This window comes from Oncorhynchus clarkii, chromosome 7 (genome assembly GCF_045791955.1).
Source record: "Oncorhynchus clarkii lewisi isolate Uvic-CL-2024 chromosome 7, UVic_Ocla_1.0, whole genome shotgun sequence".
NCBI classification, from domain to species: Eukaryota; Metazoa; Chordata; class Actinopteri; order Salmoniformes; family Salmonidae; genus Oncorhynchus; species Oncorhynchus clarkii.
In genome coordinates, this window is record NC_092153.1 from 44,315,896 (window position 1) to 44,342,805 (window position 26,910).

The following is a 26,910-nucleotide window of genomic DNA, read 5'->3' on the forward strand; positions in this document are numbered from 1 at the left end:
TCAGGTGGTCCACCATGACCCTTGTCGGGGCGGAGCTGGCTACTGGAACAGCCTGTTCCGGTTCAAACACCTTGCAACAGGATCATACCTGGCTGCTGAGGTGAGTCCTCTCACACCCGACTGTAGTCATATTACACGATAGTCTACCAACCAACCACTTGCATGGCTCAATTGATTAATACCTGGGATTATAATGTGTACCATCATCTTGCAGTGCTTCAGCATGCGGTCTGAAAGTCTTAACAACGGGGCTTGATTTAGTTGGACCTGATCTACTTTCTATTCACTTATAAGAGGACTATGTATTGCCTCTTGCTTCCTCACATGTTGGAGTTAAGTATCCCATTCTGGTTCTTGATATCTTTTCAGGTGAACCCCGACTATAAGGAAGAATGTCCTGAGCCCAGATCCTCAGTAAGTCAACCAGAGACTACTCTATGTCTGTGTTTCATGTCTGAGCTGTGTTTGCTCTGACTTGCCCTATCTACCGCTGATCTACACTTTCAACTCTGTGTTGGATCTTGTTTTTCTTTCCAGGTGGTGGATTCTGTTCCCTTTAACTTCCAGGTACTGTGTCTGTCCTGGTGTGTTTCATCCTCTGAAATACTTCATTGATGAATTGAGAGATTCTTTAACCATGATTTAATAGCGAATTCACCCTCTTGAAGAGAACTCAAACTAAATCTTGGTCTGACTTCCTTAATTCGGGTCTCTCCATACAAGCCACTGTTTGTGTGTAGTGTGTTTTGAGTAGTTCTTATGAAAACCATTTTCTATCATCACATTTTGAAGATTTTTCTGCATATTCTGAAAGGAGAGCGTCCACTTGTAATAGGTTTACAAATGAAATGGCATTGGCAGTTGTAGTAGATCTCCACTGGATGTCATCATACCATATTATCTGTGTATGGTACTGGAGCTCAGCCATAGATGGCAGTAGAACACCATCTATTACTCTGTGTGGAGTGTGGCTATGGAGGGAATATGCCAAAGAAATATGATCTTCTGGGGTAGAATCCAGGGTCTGTCTGTCTTTCCATAGTTTGATTCAGTTTCCTTCTTATTGAATTGCATTCATAAAATCTCACTTATTATATAAGCCCTTAGCCTAGATTAGTGGTTCCCAAACTGGGGGGAGGGGGCTCCTTCCATCATTGGGGAACATCCCGCAAATGTTTTTATTTATAGATTTATATATCATATACATCTAAATGCATTCTGAATTGAATTAGCCTTTAGATCAGTCAACTTGACAGGATGCGTCAACAACACATTAGCTCTTGTAAAATTGGAAAATGTCTCTGAGTTGGCGTAACTCCCATCTCAACGTAACTTCTTGCTCAGTCCTCATCTGAGTGGTACTGATGAGTACTCAAGGAGAGATGTGTTGGTTGGTGTATTTGTCTTGGGGGATGGAGGAAAAGTGGGAGTTAGGTTAGTCAATTATCCCAATATCAGCATAATGATTAACTTGCCTTACTGTACTGTAAAGCTGGAAATTAGAACATCTCTGACTGCAGCAACCCGAACAGTGTTGCAATGCTTTAACTTCTTAATGTGATCCATTGATTTAAGTTATTGTTGCCATGCATAAGTCTTAACTAGGAACAGATTAGAGGAAACATGTCTTCATTCCTCATTTGTGTTACACACAGTCACAGTAATATTGAAATTATGAACTGGACTGCTGTGTAGGGACTTCAATATGAACTAACAGTGTCCTCTTTATACTGTACCTCCAGTTGGACTCGGACCATGAGGCCCTGAGAGCGCGTTTGCGAACCCCCCAGGAAAGGGTCATGTACCAACTGGTGTCTGTTCCTGATGGCATGGACATCTCCTCCATCTTTGAGCTGGACCCTACCACCCTGAGAGGTGGGGACTCCCTAGTGCCCAGGTACACAGTCAAATACCACACCCTGATATTTTTTTAAATTGTACCTTTATTTAACTAGGCAAGTCAGTTAAGAACAAATTATTGTTTTCAATGATGGCCTAAGAACAGTTAACTGCCTTTTTCAGGGGCAGAACATCAGATTTTTACCTTGTCAGCTCGGGGATTCGATCTTACAACCTTTCGGTTACTAGTCCAACGCTCTAACCACTAGGCTACTTGCCACTGTGATCTGTCTTTCATCACATCTTCAAACAACCTGGTCTAAATAGCACAGGTGACGCATGATGCAAATCTGTCTGGTGCCCTCTTTATCCCCATGTTATCCCCACGTGAACCTGTACCGTCAGGTTATTAGGGAGTGGTCCAGGGTTACTTGGGGTCAAGGGGAAGTAGTGGGCAGGACTCTATTTCCTCCTGTAGGGGCCGTGTTACAGGCTGCTGCTGACAGTCACGTGTTGACTGGATGGGGCACCCACCCGTGACGCATAGAGATGGAAAAGGGACCTCAGGGGTGTCTAATCATGCAGCATAGTTAGTCTGAGAAACCAAGGAGCAGCGTTTACAATTTCAGAGAGAACCATTTCAGGGCTATTGTGGGATAGCTAAAGAAATGTTCAGTTGTTTGTTCTTTGATGTGAATAGAAGGTTTGCGGGACAGCATAGCTCAGTGGTGCACATGATTCAATTTTAGAACTTTTGTTTTCAAAGTGATCCTTAGTTCTAAGATGTCTCACCATCTTCCACAAGAATGTGCTGTTATGTTTTCTCAAAATCAGTCAGAACTCTGACCTTGCTGAGGTGATACCGGACATTGGCCATTCATTCCACTTTCTGTGTGTGCGTGTTTGTAGGAGGGAGTCCAGTTTGTTTTCTACTATCTAATAATAGTCAGGAAAGTCCCGGTATGGTTTGAAGCAGGAAACCATGGTGATGAGGCAGACTGCAGCACTGCAGGCTTGTTCAGGAGAACCAGAAGATGTTGCAACATGTCTTGATCTAGCCACCTCCCGGTCCCTTTAACTAAACACAGAAGCCAGATGTTGAATAACCATCCATCTGCTCCCACACAGAAAACACACCGTCATATTTCTCATGAAGTAAACTGCTCTTTCAGACGGCTACTTCCAAATACATGGGAATGATCAGGTTCTGTCCATATATTACCGCAAATATGGACATCAGACAATGTGATATTAAGGTGTGCTCGATCCAATGTATTTATAAAGCCCTTTTTACATCAGCAGATGTCACAAAGTGCTATAAAGAAACCCAGCCTCGAACCACATGTTTTCTCAACATAAAGTGTCTTAATAGGACATTGGGCCACCACGAGCCAGAACAGCTTCAATGCACCTTGACATAGATTCTACAAGTGTCTGAAACTCTATTGACTGACACACACACACACACACACACACACACACACACACACACACACACACACACACACACACACACACACACACACTAGTGTGAGTAAAATGACTAGCTCTCTCATGTGCGCAACAGGGCGTAGATTTCTGACATACCATATGTCTATATTTACCTTTGCTGTGTTCCTTCTTCTTCACCCTTATTGACTGTATCATGTGCAATGGCGGTGTTTGCTAAAATAACAATAGTGTGGTTGTTTCTGTCACCAGCATCACATCAGATAAGGCCAGCGCCTCTCACTGATGTGTCAAAGACTGTATTGTGTAACGTTGTCAGGTGCGTGCTTGCCTTCTGGCTACTATTGGCTGCACCCTCCATCTCGGCTCCTCCTCCCCTCCCTTCCTACCTGAAATAACCCATGTTCTTCAGGACACGAGTAGGCAGGCTGGGCTTTAGGTATGAGTCATTAGAGTGAGCATGGTGGATGGTCTACACAAAGGTAAGCCTGTTAGCTTAATGGGTCATTACGCAACCAGGCCAAGAATACAGCCAGTGTCTGGTGTACTGTCTGTGCCTACGGCCAGAGAAGGTGGACACCAGAGTATGTGAGCGAGGAGCGGTGAGTGCTCAATTTGACTGGAGCACGGAGCGAGATTCCCAAAGGCTGGAGTGTCGGCCTTCTTGCCCCTGCTCCAATTTCGCTCCAATAGCGCTCCAGTAGCGCTAATTTCATGAGCTCAGGGCATGCCAGGCCCAATATGCATTTGTAGTCTACTTGTGTGCCGCTATATTTTATCTATACAATATGCCATAATTGATTTTGGCCCAATAGGTCATATTCCAACTTTCAAGAAGCTTTCCATTTTGATTGGGTTATTTTGCCTAAAAACCTTTAGGCCTGGCCTTCTTTAGACTAGTTGAGTATCTGGAGCAACAGCATTTGTGCGTTCGATTACAGGCTCAAAATGGCCAGAAACAAAGACCTTTCTTCCGAAACTCGTCAGTCTATTTTTTTTCTGAGAATTGAAGGCTATTCCATGCGAGAAATTGCCAAGAAACTGAAGATCTGGTACAATGCTGTGTACTACTCCCTTCACAGAACAGCGCAAACTGGCTCTACCAGAATAGAAAGAGGAGTGGGAGGTCCCGGTGCACAACTGAGCAAGAGGACAAGTTCATTAGAGTGTCTAGTTTGAGAAACAGATGCCTCACAAGTCCTCAACTGGCAGCTTCATTAAATAGTACCCGCAAAACACCAGCCTCAACATAAACAGTGAAGAGGAAACTCCGGGATGCTTGCCTTCTAGGCAGAGTTCCTCTGTCTAGTGTCTGTGTTCTTTTGCCCTTCTTAATATTTAATTTTTATTGGCCAGTCTGAGATATGGCTTTTTCTTTGCAACTCTGCCTAGAAGGCCAGCATCCCGGAGTCGCTTCTTCACTGTTGACGTTGAGACGGGTGTTTTGAGGACTTGTGAGCCAGTCAGTAGTTTATTGACAAGTTTTTCCAACACCTTTGATAAACAGGGAAAAATCTTTAAAAAAAATCATAGTTTTGATGTCTTCACTATTATTCTTCGATGTAGAAAATATTAAAAATAAAGAAAAGCCTTGAATGAGTATGTGTTATAAAACTTTTGACCGGTAGTGTGTGTATATGTATGTGTATGTGTGTATATATATATCAGCCTGGTAAGAGTGGCCAAAAAGGTGTTTAGCATCTCCAGTGGCTCTGCAAGCTTGGAGATGATATTTTCCGCTGTTGGTCTGCTCTCCGTGCAGCGTCAGAATGAGCCTTAAGCCACAGACTCTGGACGAACTGCTGTTTCTAAAAATGAATTCAAAGGCACTGTAGACTGAGTCTAATAAGGCATTTTTTTCATTGAATTTGTATTTCATTCTAAGTAAGTCACAGGGCTATATGTGCAATTTATAGACTAAAATGAGTTAACACAATGAAATGTTGTTTAAATGCTGAGCGCCTAATGACCCTGACTCCTACCAGACTAGTGTGTCGTACTCGCAAATACTTCACAATGTATTTCTTTGTAGGCTATAGCCTTGAGATAATTGAAATAATATAGCCTAAATAATTCATTTCTTTTTTAGGCTCCCTGTCTGCCTCCTGACCTATTTAGAGTGTTCATATGCAGTTTACTATGACATGTAGCCTATCCAAAATGTTGAGCGTCTCTTACGTTCACCTTTTTCATGTTTATTAAAATACTTTTTATTCAATTCTTATGGTTTGGTTTCAGTAATTCAAAACCAATTGGTAGGTCCAGTTAGCCACAAAAATAGATGGGTGTTGGTTAAATTGTGTTTACAATGTAAACATTGTAAATAAGAATTTGTTCTTAACTGACTTGCCTTGTTAAAGAAAAATAAAAAATATAGATATAGGGATATGCCTCTGTACTCCAAATGTTACCTTTATCCAAACCGATACATTGGGAAGATTGAAATATTGCAATTTTTTTCTTCCAGAAAACTGCCCTTTTTGTCCTCATGCTAGGTAGCAGTAGCTACAGCAGCCATTATGAATGGCACATCGCGTTGAACAACAAAGAAGCTGATTTGCTGACACTGCTGTTTTGGCACACAAAACATCAAAGTATTTGTATTTTGGAATTAGATTTTCATTCATCTTGCTTGAGGATGTTACAGAAAGTCATCACACCCACTAGTGGTGAGAGCCCACTCTAAACGTTATTACCATTATCAATAACTAAGTTGGTTTTAGGTGGTTTGAACAACCAATTGATATACAGGACCAGTCAAAAGTTTGGACACACCTACTCATTCAACGGTTTTTCTTTATTTTTTATTATTTTCTAATAGTGACGACATCAAAACTATGAAATAACACATGGAATCATGTAGGAGCCAAAAAAGGGTTAAACCAATCAAAATAAATGTTATATTTGAGATTCATCAAAGTAGCCACTCTTTGCCTTGATGATAGATTTGCACACTGCTGTCATTCTCTCAACCAGCTTCACCTGGAATGCTTTTTCAACAGCTTTGGAGGAGTTTCCACATATGATGAGCACTTGTTAGCTGCTTTTCCTTCAATCTGTGGTCCAACTCATCCCAAACCATCTCAATTGGGTTGAGGTCGGGTGATTCTGGAGGCCAGGTCATCTGATGCAGCACTCCATCACTCTCCTCCTCCTTGGTCAAATAGCCCTTACACAGTCTGGAGGTGTGTTGGGTCATTGTCCTGTTGAAAAACAAATGATAGTCCCACGAAGCGCAAACCAGATGGGATGGCGTATCGCTGCAGAATGCTGTGGTAGCCATGCTGGTTAGTGCGCCTTGAATTCTAAATAATCACAGACAGTGTCACCAGCAAAGCACCCCCACACCATCACACCTCCTCCTCCATTTTTCACGGTGGGAACCACACATGCAGAGATCAACCGTTCATCTTCTCTGCGTCTCACAAAGACACAGCGGTTGGAAACAAAAATCTCAAATTTGGACTCATCAGACCAAAGGACAGATTTCCACCGCTCTAATGTCAATTGCTCGTGTTTCTTGGCCCAATCAAGTCTCTTATTTTTATTGGTGTCCTTTCGTAGTGTTTTCTTTGCAGCAAATCAACCATGAAAGCCTGATTCACGCAGTCTCCTCTGAACAGTTGATGTTGAGATTTGTCTGTTACTTGAACTGTGAAGCATTTTTTTGAACTGCAATTTCTGAGGTCAGTAACTCTAATGAACTTATCCTCTGCAGCAGAGGTAACTCTGGGTCTTCCTTTCCTGTGGTGGTCCTCATGAGAGACAGTTTCATCATAGCACGTGATGGTTTTGCGACTGCACTTTCAAAGTTCTTGAAATATTCTGGATTGACTGACCTTCATGTCTTCAAGTATAGTAATGAAGTAAGTCCATAATATGGACTTGGTCTTATACCAAATAGGGCTATCTTCTGTATACCAATTCTACCTTGTCACAACACAACTGATTGGCTCAAACGCGTTAAGAAGGAAAAAAATTCCACTAATTAAGTATTAACAAGGCACGCCTGTTAATTGAAATGCATTTCAGGGGACTACCTCATGAAGCTGGTTGAGAGAATGCCAAGAGTGTACAAAGCTGTCATCAAGGCAAAAGGTGGCTACTTTGAAGAATATCCTGTCCTGACTCAGCCATCTATATCCATGCAGAGTCACCATGCACGGTTGTCTACAGTTGAGCTTTTGCATAAAGAGCAGATTCTGAGAAATTGAGTGACGTACGTTATTGAGCGTCCCATTCTGTCCTCACAGGGCTTGGTTTAATAAGACAGCATTTTTCCCCCATCCAAGTTGAAAGAGCATTACAGACGGTTGGTATTCCCTAGTAATCCCAAATAGTTCTGCAAACAATATAAATGTTTAAACAAAGTTCACTTTTCAAGGCTACTGTAAGGTTGACACCGGAAAAAATAATCACCTGAAGAATTACTATCCACAAACATAATTTTGCATATAAAGGCCTCTTAGTAGAATTATCATAGAGAGGTTGACTAGTTTAGTGGACTGTTGTTTTTTGTGTTGGTGCGGTCCTCTGAGTTGCTCTGTCCTGTTCCCTCAGGAACTCTTTTGTGAGACTCAGGCACCTCTGCACCAACACATGGGTCCACAGCACCAACAACCCCATTGACAAGGAGGAGGAGAAGCCTGTCATGTTACGGGTAAGTGGCTGGGAAGGATACTAGTGTGTGACCTTTGATCGGACTTGTAAAATCTATTTATTCAAAGTATGTTTTACACATCGTTCTTTTAGATTGGCACATCAGCGGTTAAAGAAGACAAAGAGGCCTTTGCCATAGTGCCTGTCCCCCCAGCGGAAGTCAGAGACTTAGACTTGGCCAACGATGCCAGTAAAGTGTTGGCATCCATTGCTGGGAAACTGGAGAAGGGCACTATAACACAGAATGAGAGGAGGTAAAGTGTGTGTTTGAAACAGATGTTGTACAACATTGTTGTAAATATCTGGTAGGTCGAAAGTCATTTTAGAAATTGCTGTTGGCCTTTTAACATTTGGTAGAAGTATTATTTTTCATGTTGAGATGTGTCATCATTTTAAGGTCCACTGGGTATTCCATAGTTTTTCTCTTTTAGCTATTGTCCGTGGCTCCTCTCTCTAGAGATGCTGGCTGTAGGAGTGGGTGTTATTTGGGTTCCTGGTGGAACCATTCATTCCTCCCTGGCCCTGTCTCTCTGGTCTCCAGGTTTGTCACTAAGCTTCTGGAGGACCTGGTCTTCTTCGTGTGTGACATCCCCAACACTGGCCAGGACGTGCTGGAGATCATGGTCAACAAGCCCAACAGAGAGAGACAGAAACTCATGAGGGAGCAGAACATCCTCAAACAGGTACAGCTCATTGTACTCCGTGGTAGTATCATCTACTTTGGGCTTCGGGTACCTATGACAATGAGTCAATGTTAAGTTGACCTCTCCACATTGTCAATTTGAGTGTCACAATTTAAATGACATATGGAATCCATATCCCTCTTTAGATTTTCAAACTTCTCCAAGCCCCATTCACGGACAGTGGGGATGGTCCTATGCTGCGATTGGAAGAGCTTGGTGACCAGCGCCACGCCCCCTTCAGGCACATCTGCAGGCTCTGTTACCGGGTATTACGACACTCTCAACAAGACTACAGGAAGAACCAGGTCGGTGGGCAGAACTGGTTGATTGCATCAATCAACTCAGACACACAGCAGAAATGTGCTAGCTAAAAGGATAAATATACTTAACCTGTTAGTTGTGCATTAGAATGGTCCTGACCCTCACTGACCCCCCCTCTACAGGAGTACATAGCCAAGCAGTTCCGCTTCATGCAGAAGCAGATAGGCTACGACGTTCTGGCTGAGGACACGATAACTGCCCTGCTCCACAACAACCGCAAGCTTCTGGAAAAACACATCACGGCCGCAGAGATCGACACCTTTGTCACCCTGGTCAGGAAGAACCGGGAGCCCAGGTGAGACCAAGAGGACGGGGCGATAGGATGGGGGCATGCCATGGGCCTGATTCAGAAGGTTGTCTGTGGGGGGAAGTTTGTTTGTACAGCACCAGCCAGGGAATGTAGTAGATGTAGATATATTCAAATGTATGCATGAGGGTATCAGAGGATGGGATTGTTTTGGACCCTGGCACTGGAGGTAATTGCTGTCATTAGTGCTGTCGAGCTCCAGTCTTGTGCTGCTGGCGACATGAGAACCATGCTGATCCAAGGGTCTGGATAAAGGGGGCTTTTATTGGGGTCTGATGGAGCTGGGATGGGGACTGTGTCGGGACTGGAGCCTTCTGTTTCCAGCAGCACAGGGCTGTAGCAGGTCATAGAGCCTGAATAAGCCTACTCTGGGAGCCTGTACTGTGGATACTGGCTAGTGCACTGTTGTAGACTAGTGCACTGTTGTAGTTTTCAAGTTTTAATGTCACATGCCTTTCAAAACCCAACAATGCAAGCATCAATAACAATGTATTATTAGAAAAAAAACACAAGAATATCAAGACTACCACCTTCGTGTTATCAGTCAACTTGATAATTGTGTTGGAATCATGCGTAGCTACACTTTCGTGGGTGAACAGGGAGTATAGGAAGGGACTAAGCACACACCCCTGTGGGGCCCCTGTGTTAAGGGTCAGCGTGGCGGAGGAGATGTTGCCTACACTTACCACCTGGGGTCGGCCCGTCAGGAAGTCCAGGTTCCAGTTGCAGAGGGAGGTGTTCAGACCCAGAGTCCTAAGCTTGGTGACGAGCTTTGAGGGGACAATAGTGTGTAGTCAATGAACAGCAATCTCACATAGTTATTGATCTTATCTAGGTGGATGAGGGCGGTGTGGACAAATTGAGATCGCGTCATCTATGGATCTGTTGGGGTGGTATGCAAATTGGAGTGGGTCTAGGGTGGCTGAGATGATGAAGTTAATGTGTGCCATAACCAGCCTCTCAAAGCCCTTCATGATTACAGAAGTGAGTGCTACAGGGCATTAGTCATTGTGGCATGAAGCCTTAGAATTCTTAGGAACAGGAAGGATTGTGGTCATTTTGAAACATGGGAATTACAGACTGGGGCAAGAAGAAGTTGAAAATAACTGTGAATATGCTTGCCAGCTGTTCTGCGCATGCCCCTAGAGCGCACCCTGGAGTACCATCAGCGGCCCTGCGGGTGTTGACCTGATTAAAGACCCTTCTCACGTCGGCCCCAGAGAGTGAGATCACCCAATTCTCACACCCGGCTCAATGTTGTTGTCAAAGCGTGCATTGAGTTTGTCTGCTAGAGAGGCATCGTTGGGCAGGGTTGGGTCTTCCTTTGTTATCAGTAATGGAATGTAGCCCCTGCCACATGAGGCGGGCGTCTGTGTATTATGATTCGACCTTATTCCCATATTGTCCTTTTGCTCGTTTGTTGACTCTGTGGAGGTCATTCTTGTCTTCGGCCAAGGTTGTCTACGGTAGCTCTGTGTGCGGTAGCCCTGTTCTTCAGTTTAGCACCAACGTGAGTGTAAATCCAGTGCAGTGGTGTATGCTTCCTCCTAGGCAGCTGGACCTGTATGTTGACCATCCCCTTCTCTTTGACCCTCATCTACAGGTTTCTGGACTACCTGTCTGATCTGTGTGTGTCCATGAACAAGTCCATCCCAGTGACTCAGGAGCTCATCTGTAACGCTGTGCTGGACCCATCCAACGCAGACATCCTCATCGAGACTAAGTAAACCCCACTAAAAACATGAGCATGGGTGTGTGCGTGCTTAAACATTATACTGATGCTTTCTAATTAGATTGGCTCCAATATAGTGTTATTAGTAATGCTATTGATTATGGAAACAAAGACCGACGTGTGTTTCAGTATTCATTGTTTTCTGCAGTTACTTTGCACTATGTTGACTGTCTGTTTTATTTGCCGCCGACCAGGCTAGTTCTGTCGCGCTTTGAGATTGAGGCTGTAACAATGGGGGAGAATCCCATAGAGACGGAGGAGGACGAGGAGGAGGTGTGGCTCTTCTGGAGGGACAACTGCAAGGAGATCAGGAGCAAGAGTGTCAGAGAGTTGGCCCAGGACGCCAAGGAGGGCCAGAAGGAGGACCAGGAGGTGGTCAGCTACTACAGGTCGGGGTTTAGCGCCTTACAGGGTTCAGAAGGATTTAAGGTTGGATTATGGGTGCAATGACATGTTTGGATGTACAGTATGTAAAAGCATATGGAACAGTTTGATTGTCTATGTACATAGCCTGCTTTCAGACTAATACCCCGACCAGATGTTAAAGTATGCTCCTCTCCCCCCTGCAGGTACCAGCTGAATCTGTTTGCGCGGATGTGTCTGGACCGTCAGTACCTGGCCATCAATAAGATCTCTGGCCAGCTAGACGTGGACCTGATCCTGCGCTGCATGTCTGACGAGGACCTGCCCTATGACCTTAGGGCATCCTTCTGCCGCATGATGCTGCACATGCACGTGGACCGCGACCCCCAGGAACAGGTCACGCCAGTCAAGTACGCACGCCTCTGGTCCGAGATCCCCTCCAAGATCGCCATTGACAAGTGAGTGGGGTTTATGAACGTGTTATTAGGGTCCTATCAGCGATATTCTGCATTACCTGAGCTCCTCTATAGGCTACCTCTGAACCATTACACAAGAATGTTCTCTCACTTTCTAAGCTACGACAATGATGGGACCACCAGAGATGAGATCAAGGAAAGGTTCTGCCTGACCATGGAGTTTGTGGAGAACTACCTGATGTCTGTGGTGTCTCAGAACATCCCTTTCGACGACAGAGAGAAAAACAAGCTCACCTTCGAGGTAGTTTTCTCTGGAAACATCACAAAGTGTCAACCAGAGAGAATGTTTAATATGGGGAATTATCTCACTTCCATTTTCACTTTTCTCTGTTAAAAGGTAGTGAACCTGGCAAGGAACCTCATTTACTTTGGCTTCTATAACTTCAGTGACCTGCTGCGACTGACTAAGATCTTATTGAACATCTTGGATTGTGTTCATGTCAGCACCATTTACCCCATTACCAAGCTGGAGAAGGGAGAGGAAAAACAAGGTGAACACCCGACTTCTTTTGTCTGTCAATTGGTATTGGCTGTTACTGATGTAGTGTAATTGAGGTGCACTCTCTCGCTCTCAATACCCTTCCCTTATATGAGGAATCATGTGGGAGTTAATTAGGTTTGGTTAATGTGTTGTGTGTGAGTAAGCACCCCAGTTCAACTCTGAGGAGTGTGTGTTTTTGTGTGTATGTGTGTCCCCACAGGCAGTAATGTGATGAAGTCTATCCATGGGGTGGGGGAGCTGATGACCCAGGTGGTCCTTCGAGGGGGGGGCTTCCTCCCCATCACCCCCACCCACCAGCCGGAGGAGGGTGTGGTCAAGACCCAGACAGAGCCGGAGAGGGAGGACATCATGGTGATGGACACCAAGCTCAAGATCATCGAGATCCTGCAGGTAACGTCTGCCCCGTCATCTGGTCTTTTATATAGATTTTCTGATGTTGTTTCCAAATATCTTGGCTTTGATTTCCCATAGTATCATATACAAATGTGTACAAAATCTAGATGAAGGACCTATTTTTCTCCGTATGATTATTCTTAGTGGTGAGCTCCAAAGCCTGGTGTTTTAACTAACTGATGTGCTCTGTTCCTGCCCACCAGTTCATTCTGAATGTGCGGCTGGACTACAGGATCTCCTGCCTGCTCTGCATCTTCAAGCGAGAGTTTGATGAGAGTAACCCTCAGGGTGATAATACATTGTCTAGTGCTAGTCAAGATGGAAATAATATGACAGGTCAGCATACTGAGAACCATAGCCTTGCCTTTTCTTTCTTACTGCTTTTACCCTCAAGCTACAGACACTACAGACATAACAGATGCCACATGTCCTTACACCCTTAGTATTTGCATTACATTTTTATATTCAGATATTTTTCAAGTTCATTTGTGTAGTCGATGGTTTCTAAAGTGATGTATAGCCTTCAAACGGGTTTCACAAGAATGTAAATGCTTCATTTGTTTTGTTAGGGGCTCTAGATTTTGAGAACATAGAAGAGCAGGCAGAGGCAATCTTTGGAGGAAGGTAAACCCTCTCATTTTAAAGCAAAAGGACTGTTTTTAAGACTGGGATACTCAGTCCTCAGTGTCTGAGCCTGGTGTGTTGCTCTGCAGTGAGGAGAACACCCCTCTGGACCTGGATGACCATGGAGGGAGGACCTTCCTGAGGGTGCTACTGCACCTCACCATGCATGACTACCCTCCTCTGGTGTCTGGGGCCCTCCAGCTGCTCTTCAGACACTTCAGCCAGAGACAGGAAGTCCTCATGGCTTTCAAACAGGTAGGCCTCTGAACAAACCCACAGGTGCCACAGCCACAAGAACTCACAGGTCCACTGTATCAGTTTTCCGCACACTCATCAAGAATCGTATCTTTAGTTAGAAAGGCATCATATGAATGAGCATTAAAGTAATTTGATTACAAGGCAATTAAAGGCCTAGCTTGCTGTGGAGATTAAACTTAAGTCTAAACTGAGTTATAGTGCTTCCTCTTCCCTTAGGTCCAGCTCTTGGTAACCAGTCAAGATGTGGACAACTACAAACAGATCAAGTCCGACTTGGACCAGCTGCGCTCCATCGTGGAGAAGTCGGAGCTGTGGGTGTACAAGAGGCAGGGGGACGATGACGGAGGGGACGGACCCTCAGAGTCCGACCATAAAAAGAAGGTATTTGGTCAAAACTTCCCAACGATTATTGTACATCTCAATGATTTTTGGGGGGAATGCTTCACATTAATATGAACAAGCTCTCATTCTAACTCTGTCCATGTGCAGGGGGATTCAGGCGGCTCTGACAAAAAGAAGGAGGAAAGCAACAGCAGTTACAACTACAGGGTTATGAAGGAGGTACCATCTTCTTAATTTTCTCTCATCTCTGAGTTGGTGGTGTAAGGAGTCATTGCCTTCACTCTTTTAAGATGTTGTCAGTCATTAGAGATGTATGAGGCAGACAGTCTCTGAGCCCCTTCTCTCTTCCCCTGTGTTCAGATCCTGCTGCGGCTCAGTAAGCTGTGTGTCCAGGAGGGAGCATCGGGGAAGAAGAGTAAGAAGCAGCAACAGAGACTATTGAGGAACATGGGGGCCCACAGTGTGGTGCTGGAGCTACTGCAGATCCCCTATGAGAAGGTACTGGAGAATATGATGAGCCAGACCTATACTCTCAACACATCCTGACCAAAAGGCAATGAAGAAAACAGTAGAGCATTTATGCCATAGAGTTGTACAGTACATAAGCTTGGTAAATTATTTAATTTGTGGAAGGTTTGAATGATAGCTGCAGCTCTTTGGATATGTGTCTGCCTGTACTTATGATGAACACTCCAGGGCGAGGACGTCCGTATGCAGGAGATCATGAAGCTGGCTCATGAGTTCCTCCAGAATTTCTGTGCAGGGAACCAGCAGAACCAGATCCTGCTGCATAAGCACATCAACCTATTCCTCAACCCAGGGGTGAGTGGACTTTCCTGGGGAAAGGGTTAGGGCTGGGAGGAACCAGTGATACTCCATCCTTCCCATACCAATAAGTCCACTAGTTTGATGCTTCTATTTCACCTTCTCTTTAGATTCTGGAGGCAGTCACCATGCAGCACGTTTTCATGAATAACTTCCAGCTGTGCAGTGAGATCAACGAGCGCGTGGTGCAGCACTTTATCCACTGCACCGAGACGCATGGCCGCCATGTCCAGTACCTCAAATTCCTTCAAACCATTGTCAAAGCCGAAAACAAGTTCATCAAGAAGTGTCAGGACATCGTCATGGCTGAGGTGGGACACCATAATTACAGTGCACACATGATTCTAATGCAAATGTAACACATTATGCATTTTAGCAATATAAACCTGTAATACTACCCAAACAGAAATTTGTTCAAATCTATATCATGTGTCAGCAGCATCTGATAACTACAGTCTCTGTCTTCCTCCTGCTCAGCTGGTGAACTCGGGCGAGGACGTCCTGGTGTTCTACAACGACCGTGCGTCCTTCCAGACCCTGGTCACGATGATGCGGTCGGAGCGGGATCGTATGGATGAGAACAGCGCTCTGAGGTACCACATCCACCTGGTAGAGCTGCTGGCTGTCTGCACCGAGGGAAAAAACGTCTACACTGAGATTAAGTGTAACTCTCTGCTGCCTTTGGATGACATAGTGAGGGTGGTCACCCATGAGGACTGCATCCCTGAGGTGAGTGATTGACCGAAGAGCTAAAATGCATGCATTGGTAGTCTACTGAAAAAGTAAAGAGCCTGGTGTACATGTTGTATTCATGTGACTCATTTGAACATTTGCTTCTTGCAGCAAGTTAAATGACCATTCTGGGCTCTTGGGATAATTATGTACTTAGGCACCTATGAAGTTGTTCATTCTTAACTTTTTCTCCAGGTGAAGATAGCCTACATCAACTTCCTGAACCACTGCTACGTGGACACAGAGGTGGAGATGAAGGAGATCTACACCAGCAACCACATGTGGAAGCTCTTTGAGAACTTCCTGGTGGACATATGCAGGGTAAACAAACACACATCACCTCTCTTCCATATCTGATGGCTAGTCAACAGGCATGCTGGTGACATGTTACTGAGACCTGGTTGATAGTCTGCTGAGCATTCTACAGGGAGACTCTCAAAAATAAAGTTAGCCTTATATGCTCTCCTGGGAGTGTTCTGCTGAGAGGCACTGTGAGATCACAGCGTGGAGTAACAATATTCTATCCTCCTTCCTGTGAGGATCCAGGAAATGTGATCCAGTGAATGCTCACCCATTACCCACGTCTGTCTGGTGAGTGAGTCAGATTGACCTTGGTTGTCCGTTGTCTGCTGTCTGTAGGTGTGCAACAACACCAGTGACAGGAAGCATGCAGACACGGTTCTGGAGGGTTATGTGACAGAGACCGTCATGAGCATCGTCACCACCTTCTTCAGCTCGCCCTTCTCTGACCAGAGCACCAGTCTGCAGGTAACCATGACCACCGTAACATATAACACTAAATAAAAGCAGTTGAATGGTGGATATTCTACGCTGTTGGGAGAAATCTGGTCATCAATCATTTTCTGTTAACTTCCTCGTCTGTGTGTAAGAAACATTATCCCCAAAGGCTCTACACTGACAGTTAACATGTAATATATGACATTTTGCTTCAAATAGCTGGCACGTCAGGTGTATGTAAGTATGAGTAAAAGTCCCATTGTAATTGGTTTTCCATCCCCTGGGTGTGTTCCTTACCAGCAGTCATAGAGCAGCCAGACGCTTCCTCAATGACTGGTCTTCACAGAACTGAGTCAGCAGCACCTTCCAAGAATTCTCTACAGATGGCGTGTGCAAATGCTTTAGAATCCTCCCCTCAGTTCCTTCACAGATCTTTAGGCTTGTTTTCACAAGATAACTGGGATGTGTTTGCTGGGATATAATTGCAAATGTCACGTAACGAATGGTAAATCACTCTGTGGCCTACTATAAATGGTTGGGATGTATGACATGTGTAGGAGAAGATTTGTCCACTTCACTCTAAGGGTTTTGCAATCCCTCCTGGAGTTGTCTAGTAATACCAATTCCTGTAAGGAACTATGTTTTTGTTTAGATTGTATTAGGTTTCTCTTATAGTCATTTCCACATGCTTTCCAACCCATTTCCTCCACCTTCCCACATCCCATTAGACTCAATACACCAGTTGATGTGAACCGCCATAATGATATCCATTCCCTTCTCTCCCATGACAGGCAAGCATTCTGGGAAAGATAACTGAGGTATACATTATATTGTACCGTAGGTTTGTGTGCAGCTGGTTCACAGGGTGTTGTTTGGTCCTGGTGGTAGCGGTGATACTGTATGTATTAGACATTGGTCTAGTAGTAGTTGGGACCTGAGCTGATCCTGGTGATAACCAACAGGCATACTAGAAGTGTTAGACCCTCTTACATACTGTGTGTTATAGCACCTTTACAGTACATACTGTTCAAGGTTTGAGAATTGTACGGGCAAACAGGAGAAAACGCTTTGAAACGTAAATAAACGTTCAGGTAATGCTTTCTCGGTTTCAAAGGTTTTCTCTGATTTCTTCCTGCTGAACATGACTCAATTTGTGTCTGATGGCACCCTCACGTTGGGGAAACTGGGTTCTAGATATATGGTCTGTGACAAACCACAAAAGCCTTTGTTGATCACTGCTGGGGATTTTAGCTTTGTTTAATGTGCAGCTTCTGACTTGTCTTTTGATGTCTTTTCTCCTCTCATATCTACTGTCTTTACTTCCTGTCTGTCTGTCTGTCTGTCTGTCTGTCTGTCTGTCTGTCTGTCTGTCTGTCTGTCTGTCTGTCTGTCTGTGTCTCTCTCTCTCTCTCTCTCACGCTTTCTCTTAGACTCGTCAGCCGGTGTTTGTACAGCTCCTGCAGGGGGTGTTCAGGGTATACCACTGCAACTGGCTCAACCCCACTCAGAAGGCCTCCGTTGAGGCCTGTATCAAGGTGCTCTCTGACGTGGGTAAGATACCTGCAATTGGCCTCCACCTGTTACCCAAACACTATCTTGATAAAGTCAAAGAAGTACATCTCTTTATAGTCAAGCCAATGAGCTCATTTTATCTGTCATCTAGAAGAAAAAAATACATATTTTAAAAAGTAAAAAAAAAAACAAGCATCCCTCTTAAGTTTGCGTCCTACTGTTTCATTTCACACAGCCAAGAGCAGGGCCATCGCGATCCCAGTGGACCTGGACAGCCAGGTGAACAACCTGTTTGTCAAGTCCAACAACGTGGTCACCAAGTCCATCTTGAGCTGGAGACTCTCCGCCAAGAACGCCCCCAGGAGGGACTCCAACGCCACTGCGTCCGTTAGCTACAGGAACATCATAGAAAGGCTGCAGGTGAGGATTCAGGAATACAGTGCCTTCAGAAAGTATTCACACCCCTTGACTTTTTCCAAATTTTGTTATGTTACAGCCTCAATTTAAAATGGATTACATTTAGATTGTATGTCACTGGCCTACACACAATATCCCATAATGTCAAAGTGGAATTATGTTTTTAGAACATTTTACAAATGAATAAAAAATGTAAAGCTGAAATGTCTTCGGTCAATATGTATTCAAGCCCTTTGTAATGGCAAGCCTAAAGTTCAGTCGGAAAAATTTGCTTAACTAGTCACACAATAATTTGCATGGAGTCACTCTGTGTGTAATAATAGTGTTTAACATGATGAATACCACCTCTCTTTACCCTACACATACAATTATCTGTACATTTCAAACACAGATTAAACCACAAAAAACAGAGAAGTTTTCCAATGCCTTGCAAAGAAGGGCACCTATTGGTAGATGGGTAAAAAACAAACAGACATTGAATATCCATTTGAGCATGGTGAAGTTATTAATTACACTTTGGAAGGTGTATCAATACACCCAGTCACTACAAAGATACAAGTGTCCTTCATACAGTGCCTTGCGAAAGTATTCGGCCCCCTTGAACTTTGCGACCTTTTGCCACATTTCAGGCTTCAAACATAAAGATATAAATCTGTATTTTTTGTGAAGAATCAACAACAAGTGGGACACAATCATGAAGTGGAACGACATTTATTGGATATTTCAAACTTTTTTAACAAATCAAAAACTGAAAAATTGGGCGTGCAAAATTATTCAGCCCCTTTACTTTCAGTGCAGCAAACTCTCTCCAGAAGTTCAGTGAGGATCTCTGAATGATCCAATGTTGACCTAAATGACTAATGATGATAAATACAATCCACCTGTGTGTAATCAAGTCTCCGTATAAATGCACCTGAACTGTGATAGTCTCAGAGGTCCGTTAAAAGCGCAGAGAGCATCATGAAGAACAAGGAACACACCAGGCAGGTCCGAGATACTGTTGTGAAGAAGTTTAAAGCCGGATTTGGATACAAAAAGATTTCCCAAGCTTTAAACATCCCAAGGAGCACTGTGCAAGCGATAATATTGAAATGGAAGGAGTATCAGACCACTGCAAATCTACCAAGACCTGGCCGTCCCTCTAAACTTTCAGCTCATACAAGGAGAAGACTGATCAGAGATGCAGCCAAGAGGCCCATGATCACTCTGGATGAACTGCAGAGATCTACAGCTGAGGTGGGAGACTCTGTCCATAGGACAACAATCAGTCGTATATTGCACAAATCTGGCCTTTATGGAAGAGTGGCAAGAAGAAAGCCATTTCTTAAAGATATCCATAAAAAGTGTCGTTTAAAGTTTGCCACAAGCCACCTGGGAGACACACCAAACATGTGGAAGAAGGTGCTCTGGTCAGATGAAACCAAAATTGAACATTTTGGCAACAATGCAAAACGTTATGTTTGGCGTAAAAGCAACACAGCTGAACACACCATCCCCACTGTCAAACATGGTGGTGGCAGCATCATGGTTTGGGCCTGCTTTTCTTCAGCAGGGACAGGGAAGATGGTTAAAATTGATGGGAAGATGGATGGAGCCAAATACAGGACCATTCTGGAAGAAAACCTGATGGAGTCTGCAAAAGACCTGAGACTGGGACGGAGATTTGTCTTCCAACAAGACAATGATCCAAAACATAAAGCAAAATCTACAATGGAATGGTTCAAAAATAAACATATCCAGGTGTTAGAATGGCCAAGTCAAAGTCCAGACCTGAATCCAATCGAGAATCTGTGGAAAGAACTGAAAACTGCTGTTCACAAATGCTCTCCATCCAACCTCACTGAGCTCGAGCTGTTTTGCAAGGAGGAATGGGAAAAAATTTCAGTCTCTCGATGTGCAAAACTGATAGAGACATACCCCAAGCGACTTACAGCTGTAATCGCAGCAAAAGGTGGCGCTACAAAGTATTAACTTAAGGGGGCTGAATAATTTTGCACGCCCAATTTTTCAGTTTTTGATTTGTTAAAAAAGTTTGAAATATCCAATAAATGTCGTTCCACTTCATGATTGTGTCCCACTTGTTGTTGATTCTTAACAAAAAAATACAGTTTTATATCTTTATGTTTGAAGCCTGAAATGTGGCGAAAGGTCGCAAAGTTCAAGGGGGCCGAATACTTTCGCAAGGCACTGTAACTGAGTTGCCGGATAGGAAGGAAACTGCTCACACCAATGGTGACTTTAAAACAGTTACAGAGTTTAATGGATGTGATAGGATAAAATTGAGGATGGATCAACAACAATTGTAGTTACTCCACAGTACTAACCTAAATGACAGAGTGAAAAGAAGGAAGCCTGTACAGAATAAACATATTCCAAAACATGTATCCTGTTTGAAATAAGGCACTAAAGTAATATTGCAAAAAATGTGGCAAAGAAATTAACTTCATGTCCTAAATACAAAACGTTATGTTTGGGGCAAATCCAAAACAACACATCACAGCATACCGCACTCCATATTTTCAAGCATGGTGGTGGATGCATCATGTTATGGGTATGGTTGTCATCGGCAAGGAGTAGGGACCTTTTTTTGGAATAAACAATCCCGCTATGCCCTCAGATGAACTATCAAACAAGCAAAGCGTCAATACAGGACTAAGATTGACTCCTACTACACCAGCTCTGTCACTCGTCAGATGTGGCAGGGCTTGCAAACTATTACGGACTATAAAGGGAAACTCAGCCGTGAGCTGCACAGTGACGTGAGCCTACCAGATGAGCTAAATGCCTTTTATGCTCACTTCAAGGCAACAAAAACTGAAGCATGCATGAGAGCACCAGCTGTTCCCGGACGACTGTGTGATCATGCGCTCCGTAGCCAATGTAAGCAAGACCTTTAAACAGGTGACCATTCAGACAGATTATCAGGGCATGTACTCAGAGCATGCGCGGACCAACTGGCAAGTGTCTTCACTGACATTTTCAACGTCTCCCTTACCGAGTCTGTAATACCCACATGTTTATAGCACCATAGTCCCTGTGCCCAAGAATGCGAAGATAACCTGCCTAAATGACTAGCACTCACGTCGGTAGCCATGAAGTGCTTTGAAAGGCTGGTCATGGCTCACATCAACACCTTCATCCTGGAAACCCTAGACCCACACCAATTTTTATACTGCCCCAACAGATCTACAGATGACGGAATCTCAATCGCACTCCACACTGCCCTTTTTCACCTGGACAAAAGGAACACCTACGGTATGTGAGAATGCTGTTCATTGACTACAGCTCAGTGTTCAACACCATAGTGCACACAAAGCTCATTACTAAGCTAAGGACCCTGGGACTAAACCTCTCCCTCTGCAACTGGATCCTGGACTTCCTGCAGGGCCGCCCCCAGGTGGTGAAGGTGGTAAGGTTAGGCAACAACATATCTGCCACGCTGATCCTCAACACCCGGGCCTCTCAGGTGCATGCTTGGTCCCCTCCTGTACTCCCTGTTCACCCACGACTGCGTGGCCAGGCACAACTCAAACACCATCATTAAGTTTGCTGACGACACAACAGTGGTAGGCCTGATCACCGACAACGATGAGACCTGGCAGTGTGGTGCCAGGACAACAACCTCTCCGTCAGGGTGAGCAAGACAAAGGAGATGATTGTGGACTACAGGAAATGGATGGCCGAACAGACCCCCATTCATATCGATGGGGCTGTAGTGGAACCTGTCGAGAGTTTCAAGTTCCTTGGTGTCCACATCACCAACATGGTCCAAACACAAGAGAGCACGACAACACATTTTCCCCCTCAGGAGACTGAAAAGATTTGGCATGGGTCCCCTGATCCTCAAAAATGTCTACAGCTGCACCATCGAGAGCATCCTAACCAGTTGCATCACCGCCTGGTATGGCAACTGCTTGGCATCCGACCGTAAGGTGCTACAGAGGGTAGTGCGTACGGCCCAGTATATCACTGGGGCCAAGCTTCCTGCCATCAAGGACCTAGATATTAGGCGGTGTCAGAGGAAGGTACAAGAAATTGTCAAAGACTCCAGTCACCCAGGTCATAGACTGTTCTCTCTGCTACCGCACGGCAAGCGGTACCAGAGCGCCAAGTCTAGGTCCAAAAGGCTCCTTAACAGCTTCTAATAATACTGCTGAACAATTAATCAAATGCCACCCCTGGCTATTTACATTGACCCCCCCTCCTTTATTTTTACACTACTGATACTCGTTGTTTATTATCTATGCATAGTCACTTTACCCCTACCTACATGTACAAACTACCTCAACTAATCTGTACCCCCACACATTGACTCGCTACCGGTACCCCCTGTATATAGCCTCGTTATTTGTGTGTCATTTTGTGCTACTTTTTATTGTGTTACTTTAGTTTATTTAGTAAATATTTTCTTAACTCTATTTCTTGAACTGCATTGTTGGTTAAGGGCTTGTAAGTAAGCATTTCACAGTAAGGAATACCTGTTGTATTCTGCCATGTGACAAATAAAATTTTATTTTATTTGAAATTCCCCTTTCACCAGGACAATAACCTAAAACACAAAGCCAAATATTCACTAGAGTTGCTTACCAAGACAACGTTGAATGTTCCTAAGTGGCCTAGTTTCAGTTTTGACTTAAATCATCTTGTAAAACTATGGCAATAATTGAAAATGGCTGTGATGAATTGACCAGTTCCCAGAAACAGAATTAATGAAACTGCGTTAGTAAGGAATGACCTGTAATCCCCCAGAAAGCTAATCTAGTGTGTGTGTTGCAATTTCTTTGTACCCGTCACACTGTATACAGTAACTCTACCAGAACCCCTCCCGCCTTCCCTCCCACCTACGCAAGACAATGTCTACATCAACACACAGTGTGACGCAACTGTAACAGTTTTCTTATTTCCATGGAGTTTATCATGACTCTGACTCATGGGGATATAGAGCGGGGTGAGGGGAGTTGGATTGGGCTGGTCTGTTTTCGAGGTTTTTGGTAAACCGTGGTCTACTTCTGCTTTTATAATTTTTTTCCAGTGTGCAGTCTGAGACAATAAGGTCACAAAGTTCACCATGGTGTTTTTCAGTTTTGTCAGCTTCCCTGTATCTTGTTTGGTCACGACTTCAAATGTAGGGGCTGGAATCCAGGCCCCAATCTCATACAGTTTGGTTGGGCCTCATCTAGACCTACCACTGGTGTAACACTCAGTGTGCCAATGCCCTGAGTGTGCCTGTGCCCTGTCTGTGTCCTATTTCTGTTCTGTTACCTCTCTAACCATAACTGTCTTCTGCATTGCTCTGTGTTTAAGGACATAGTGTCGGCTCTAGAGGACCGTCTGCGTCCTTTGGTCCAGGCTGAGCTATCTGTCCTGGTGGATGTGTTGCATCGCCCAGAGCTACTCTTTCCTGAGAACACAGATGCCCGCAGGAAGTGTGAAAGCGGTGGCTTCATTTCCAAGTAAGACTCATGTACCCACTAACCACTGCAAGCCACCCACCTCCTTGACATGCTGACTAACAATGGACATGCCTCTTGCCATGTCCAGTGATAAACCACAGTCTGCAATCTTCTTAGAAATTGCGACATTGTTTTCCACAGCAGTTGTAAACCAACTGAGGTTTTAGCCACTAGAAATTGATCTAGCTGTGGTTTAACTGGGAAGTCTGTCTCAGTGTTGAGGAATGTGTTGTGCTCTTTCATACTGTACCTGCTGTACTGTAACTAGAGTTGGGACACTGCTCCAAACATGCTACTGTAGTGACCCAGGGCTTTGTTTTCACGTGTCCTGCCCTGAACCTACTGGAGCTCTGTCTCCCTCACACAGGGCTCCCTCCCTCCCTGCCTTACACAGGCCAGGCCATTCCTGTGTCTCTTGTGTTTGATAAGGGCTGAGATTGGATTACTGGGCATGAGGGCGGGCGTCTGGGCTTTTTGAACAGGTGCCGGCTCAGGGGTTAGCCTACTGTAAAGGGCCGCAGGCAGGGGGGATTAATGTGTGGAGTAGCACGTGAGATACCACATGTTCACACTGATTCAGAACAATGACTTACATTTCAAAGGTAATGCAGTACAGTACTAACCGTAATATGTACAGTAGAATACAATGGGACCTTTAGGAAAGCTTGTATGCCGGGAAGAAATTGGGTCTAATGATTTTCATTGAAGTGTTCATACACATGATTGATCATTTGGACTGAAACACTCCTATCAATGAATACAAGTCACACAGCACCTGATCTGATTGACAGCACCTCTAAGACCCACGTGAGGTCAATCTCTACCCCTAGCATTTATGACCAATAATGAATTAAGCCAATCAATTACGATATGTCAAGCAAACATAATATTATCTCTTAATTACTCAAGCTTAACAGTAAATACTATAGGGGTGACTCTCTGAAATCAGGGTTTGTTATCACTGAAGTGTTTTTTTGGGGGGAGGGGAGTGCAGTTCTGTACAGTGCAGTATGTGTGATACACCTCTCCTCCTGTCCCTGTCTCTGTCCCTGTCCCTGTCCCTGTCTTCTGCCCAGGCTGATCAAACACACCAAGCAGCTACTGGAGGAGAACGAGGAGCGGCTGTGTATCAAGGTGCTGCAGACTCTGAGGGAGATGATGACCAAAGACCGTGGATATGGGGAGAAGGTAAATGGCCGTCTTCACCACCATCTCACAATACTTTCCTTGTTCTCTCTACACTGGGTTTTATCATGAGCGGAAACTGAGTGCTTTCTAAGAGGCCTGGTATTCTGTAGCTCTTTACAGAGGTCAGTGCAAAGGTCAGAAGTTAACAGCAAAGCTGGAGGTTAAGTTTTCCTCTGCTGCCCTCTGCCTTCCCCCCAGATGATACTGGTAGTACATTATGTCTGTGTTGGTTGGGATGAGTCTTTTGGTTTGGTTTAAAACCTACAGTAGCAGCTGCCCTTCTGGAGGAATAAGATGCCAAGGGTGTGTATATATGGTATCCTCAGTGCTTTTCCTATTGGCACAGTCAGACACACACATAAACCACAATGGATTAGTGTCCATCTGAAAATGACTTGTCTATGTTTGGTGGTTGGGGACAGTTCCAGTATACTTTAACAGCACCAGCATGCTGTAATTGAACTTTAACTCTAATACACCATTAACACTAATACAGCATTTACTGTATGGGCTGTAAATGACTCTCTGTACTAATCTCTGATTAATGACCTTGGTTCACTCTGCTTTCTGTTCTGTTGAGCGAGGGCAATCCATTGCTTGGAAATGCAGTAACCTGTGTGTTTTTACTAACTGACTGACTGACTGACATGGTGTGGGGTTTCTTACCTACTGTTTGTCTGTTTTCAGCTGCCACCCCTCCTCCTAACCCAGCTCTACTAACTCTGCCTGTATACTCTTCTCTTCCAGCACATTGCCTTTGATGATGAGATGGATGTGGCTGAGGTTGATCATTTTCCTTCTTTCGTTAGGTTTCTGTCTCGTACTAGTCGTGTGGTGTAGATAGATGTGCCTGTGCTGGTGGTTTTTCTGTCTTGTTATGTGCTTCTGACTTCAGAGTAGCTGCTTGTTTCCGTGTGTGTTACCGTGCCACTAGCATGCTAAGCACTTTTTGGTGTTGCCAACTTGCTACACTCCAATGTGTCTGTATTGTAGTCAGACCTGGGTTCAAAATACTCAGACTCAAATTCACACCCACGCATTTAACCCAGGTATCGGAAAATAGTATTTGAAACAAGTATTCGAAAATACTGTCAAATACAATTTGGCAGACTATTTGGTTTTTACATTTAGCCATTCAAATACTCCAATAAAAGTGCTTGTTTTGGGCTGTGTGTTTGAGAATACTGAAATACACCAAAAAAGTATTTTAAATGCTTTGTTCCAAGAAAAAAGTGCCTTCGATATTTCAAGTAGAAATTGCGCACCAATATTGCAATTTAAAAGCCTTTTATATTAAATGACGTTCCCTTTTAATATAGACCACATGGAGAATTCAATAAATCTGATAGTTAATATGAATAAAGATTTGCTAAAGTGCCAAAATTCTACATTTTGACATGTCCCTCTGAACACTCTCTGTGACTTCTAGGACTTTAACCCACTTAACCCCAAAATGTCTCCACGTTTTCACCATCATTGTAAAGCCCTAGTTATTTTGTTGCTTTAACTTAACTTGCTTTAGCTTCAGATATTGAAGATGGTTATTTATTTCATGTGATTAGTTATTCATTTTATCTCATTTTAAGGTCAACCCTGTCACATGAACTGAACTCTCCTTTTAATATGATGAAAACTCTTCTTTTTTTGTACTTTTTTTTTTTTTTTTTACAAAAGAAACACAACATCGAACAATCAAATCATAGTGTAGAAGCAGGTGAGCAGCTGGTTCTACTATTTTGAGCAATTTTCTGGTGTTTTGAGGTGGAAAAGTGAGTGGGGTCGAGCAGAACACATCAACCAGTAGACAGGCTACAAATGTTTTAACAATTATTTTTTTCTGTACAGTTTGCGTTCAACTGCCTTTCCCTGTTGTACGCAACAAGCTTCCATTCACCCTGACACAAGGGGATTTATGGATGATTTATGATGAAATTGTCAACCCTGTTACTGTCAACCCAGTTACGGTCAACCCTGTTACTTTATTTGGCACTTATTATAGTAGTATTTTTATTTAACCTCTTGAGATGGAAAACACTTTTTTATATTAAGGTTAACATATACACATTAGGATATGTAAAAATGAGGTGAAATCACATA

At 44.0% G+C, this 26,910-nt stretch overlaps 1 protein-coding gene across 1 annotated transcript in view; it reads left to right on the plus strand.

Moving 5' to 3' along the window:
- The window catches only part of LOC139413352 (inositol 1,4,5-trisphosphate-gated calcium channel ITPR1-like), a 143,317-nt gene that overhangs the window by 43,603 nt on the left and 72,804 nt on the right, over window positions 1–26,910 (plus strand). The window contains exons 10-40 of the mRNA XM_071160611.1: window positions 5–100; window positions 370–414; window positions 538–567; window positions 1,743–1,897; window positions 7,849–7,948; window positions 8,041–8,201; window positions 8,489–8,630; window positions 8,777–8,935; window positions 9,074–9,246; window positions 10,862–10,981; window positions 11,185–11,379; window positions 11,560–11,811; window positions 11,929–12,070; window positions 12,167–12,320; window positions 12,531–12,721; window positions 12,928–13,060; window positions 13,294–13,348; window positions 13,438–13,603; window positions 13,823–13,987; window positions 14,096–14,167; window positions 14,309–14,446; window positions 14,645–14,770; window positions 14,884–15,084; window positions 15,251–15,502; window positions 15,701–15,826; window positions 16,145–16,273; window positions 17,674–17,794; window positions 17,991–18,175; window positions 23,477–23,625; window positions 24,702–24,813; window positions 25,561–25,596. Coding sequence (XP_071016712.1) covers window positions 5–100; window positions 370–414; window positions 538–567; window positions 1,743–1,897; window positions 7,849–7,948; window positions 8,041–8,201; window positions 8,489–8,630; window positions 8,777–8,935; window positions 9,074–9,246; window positions 10,862–10,981; window positions 11,185–11,379; window positions 11,560–11,811; window positions 11,929–12,070; window positions 12,167–12,320; window positions 12,531–12,721; window positions 12,928–13,060; window positions 13,294–13,348; window positions 13,438–13,603; window positions 13,823–13,987; window positions 14,096–14,167; window positions 14,309–14,446; window positions 14,645–14,770; window positions 14,884–15,084; window positions 15,251–15,502; window positions 15,701–15,826; window positions 16,145–16,273; window positions 17,674–17,794; window positions 17,991–18,175; window positions 23,477–23,625; window positions 24,702–24,813; window positions 25,561–25,596 — 4,281 coding nt within the window. The remainder of the gene's footprint in view (window positions 1–4; window positions 101–369; window positions 415–537; window positions 568–1,742; window positions 1,898–7,848; window positions 7,949–8,040; window positions 8,202–8,488; window positions 8,631–8,776; window positions 8,936–9,073; window positions 9,247–10,861; window positions 10,982–11,184; window positions 11,380–11,559; window positions 11,812–11,928; window positions 12,071–12,166; window positions 12,321–12,530; window positions 12,722–12,927; window positions 13,061–13,293; window positions 13,349–13,437; window positions 13,604–13,822; window positions 13,988–14,095; window positions 14,168–14,308; window positions 14,447–14,644; window positions 14,771–14,883; window positions 15,085–15,250; window positions 15,503–15,700; window positions 15,827–16,144; window positions 16,274–17,673; window positions 17,795–17,990; window positions 18,176–23,476; window positions 23,626–24,701; window positions 24,814–25,560; window positions 25,597–26,910) is intronic.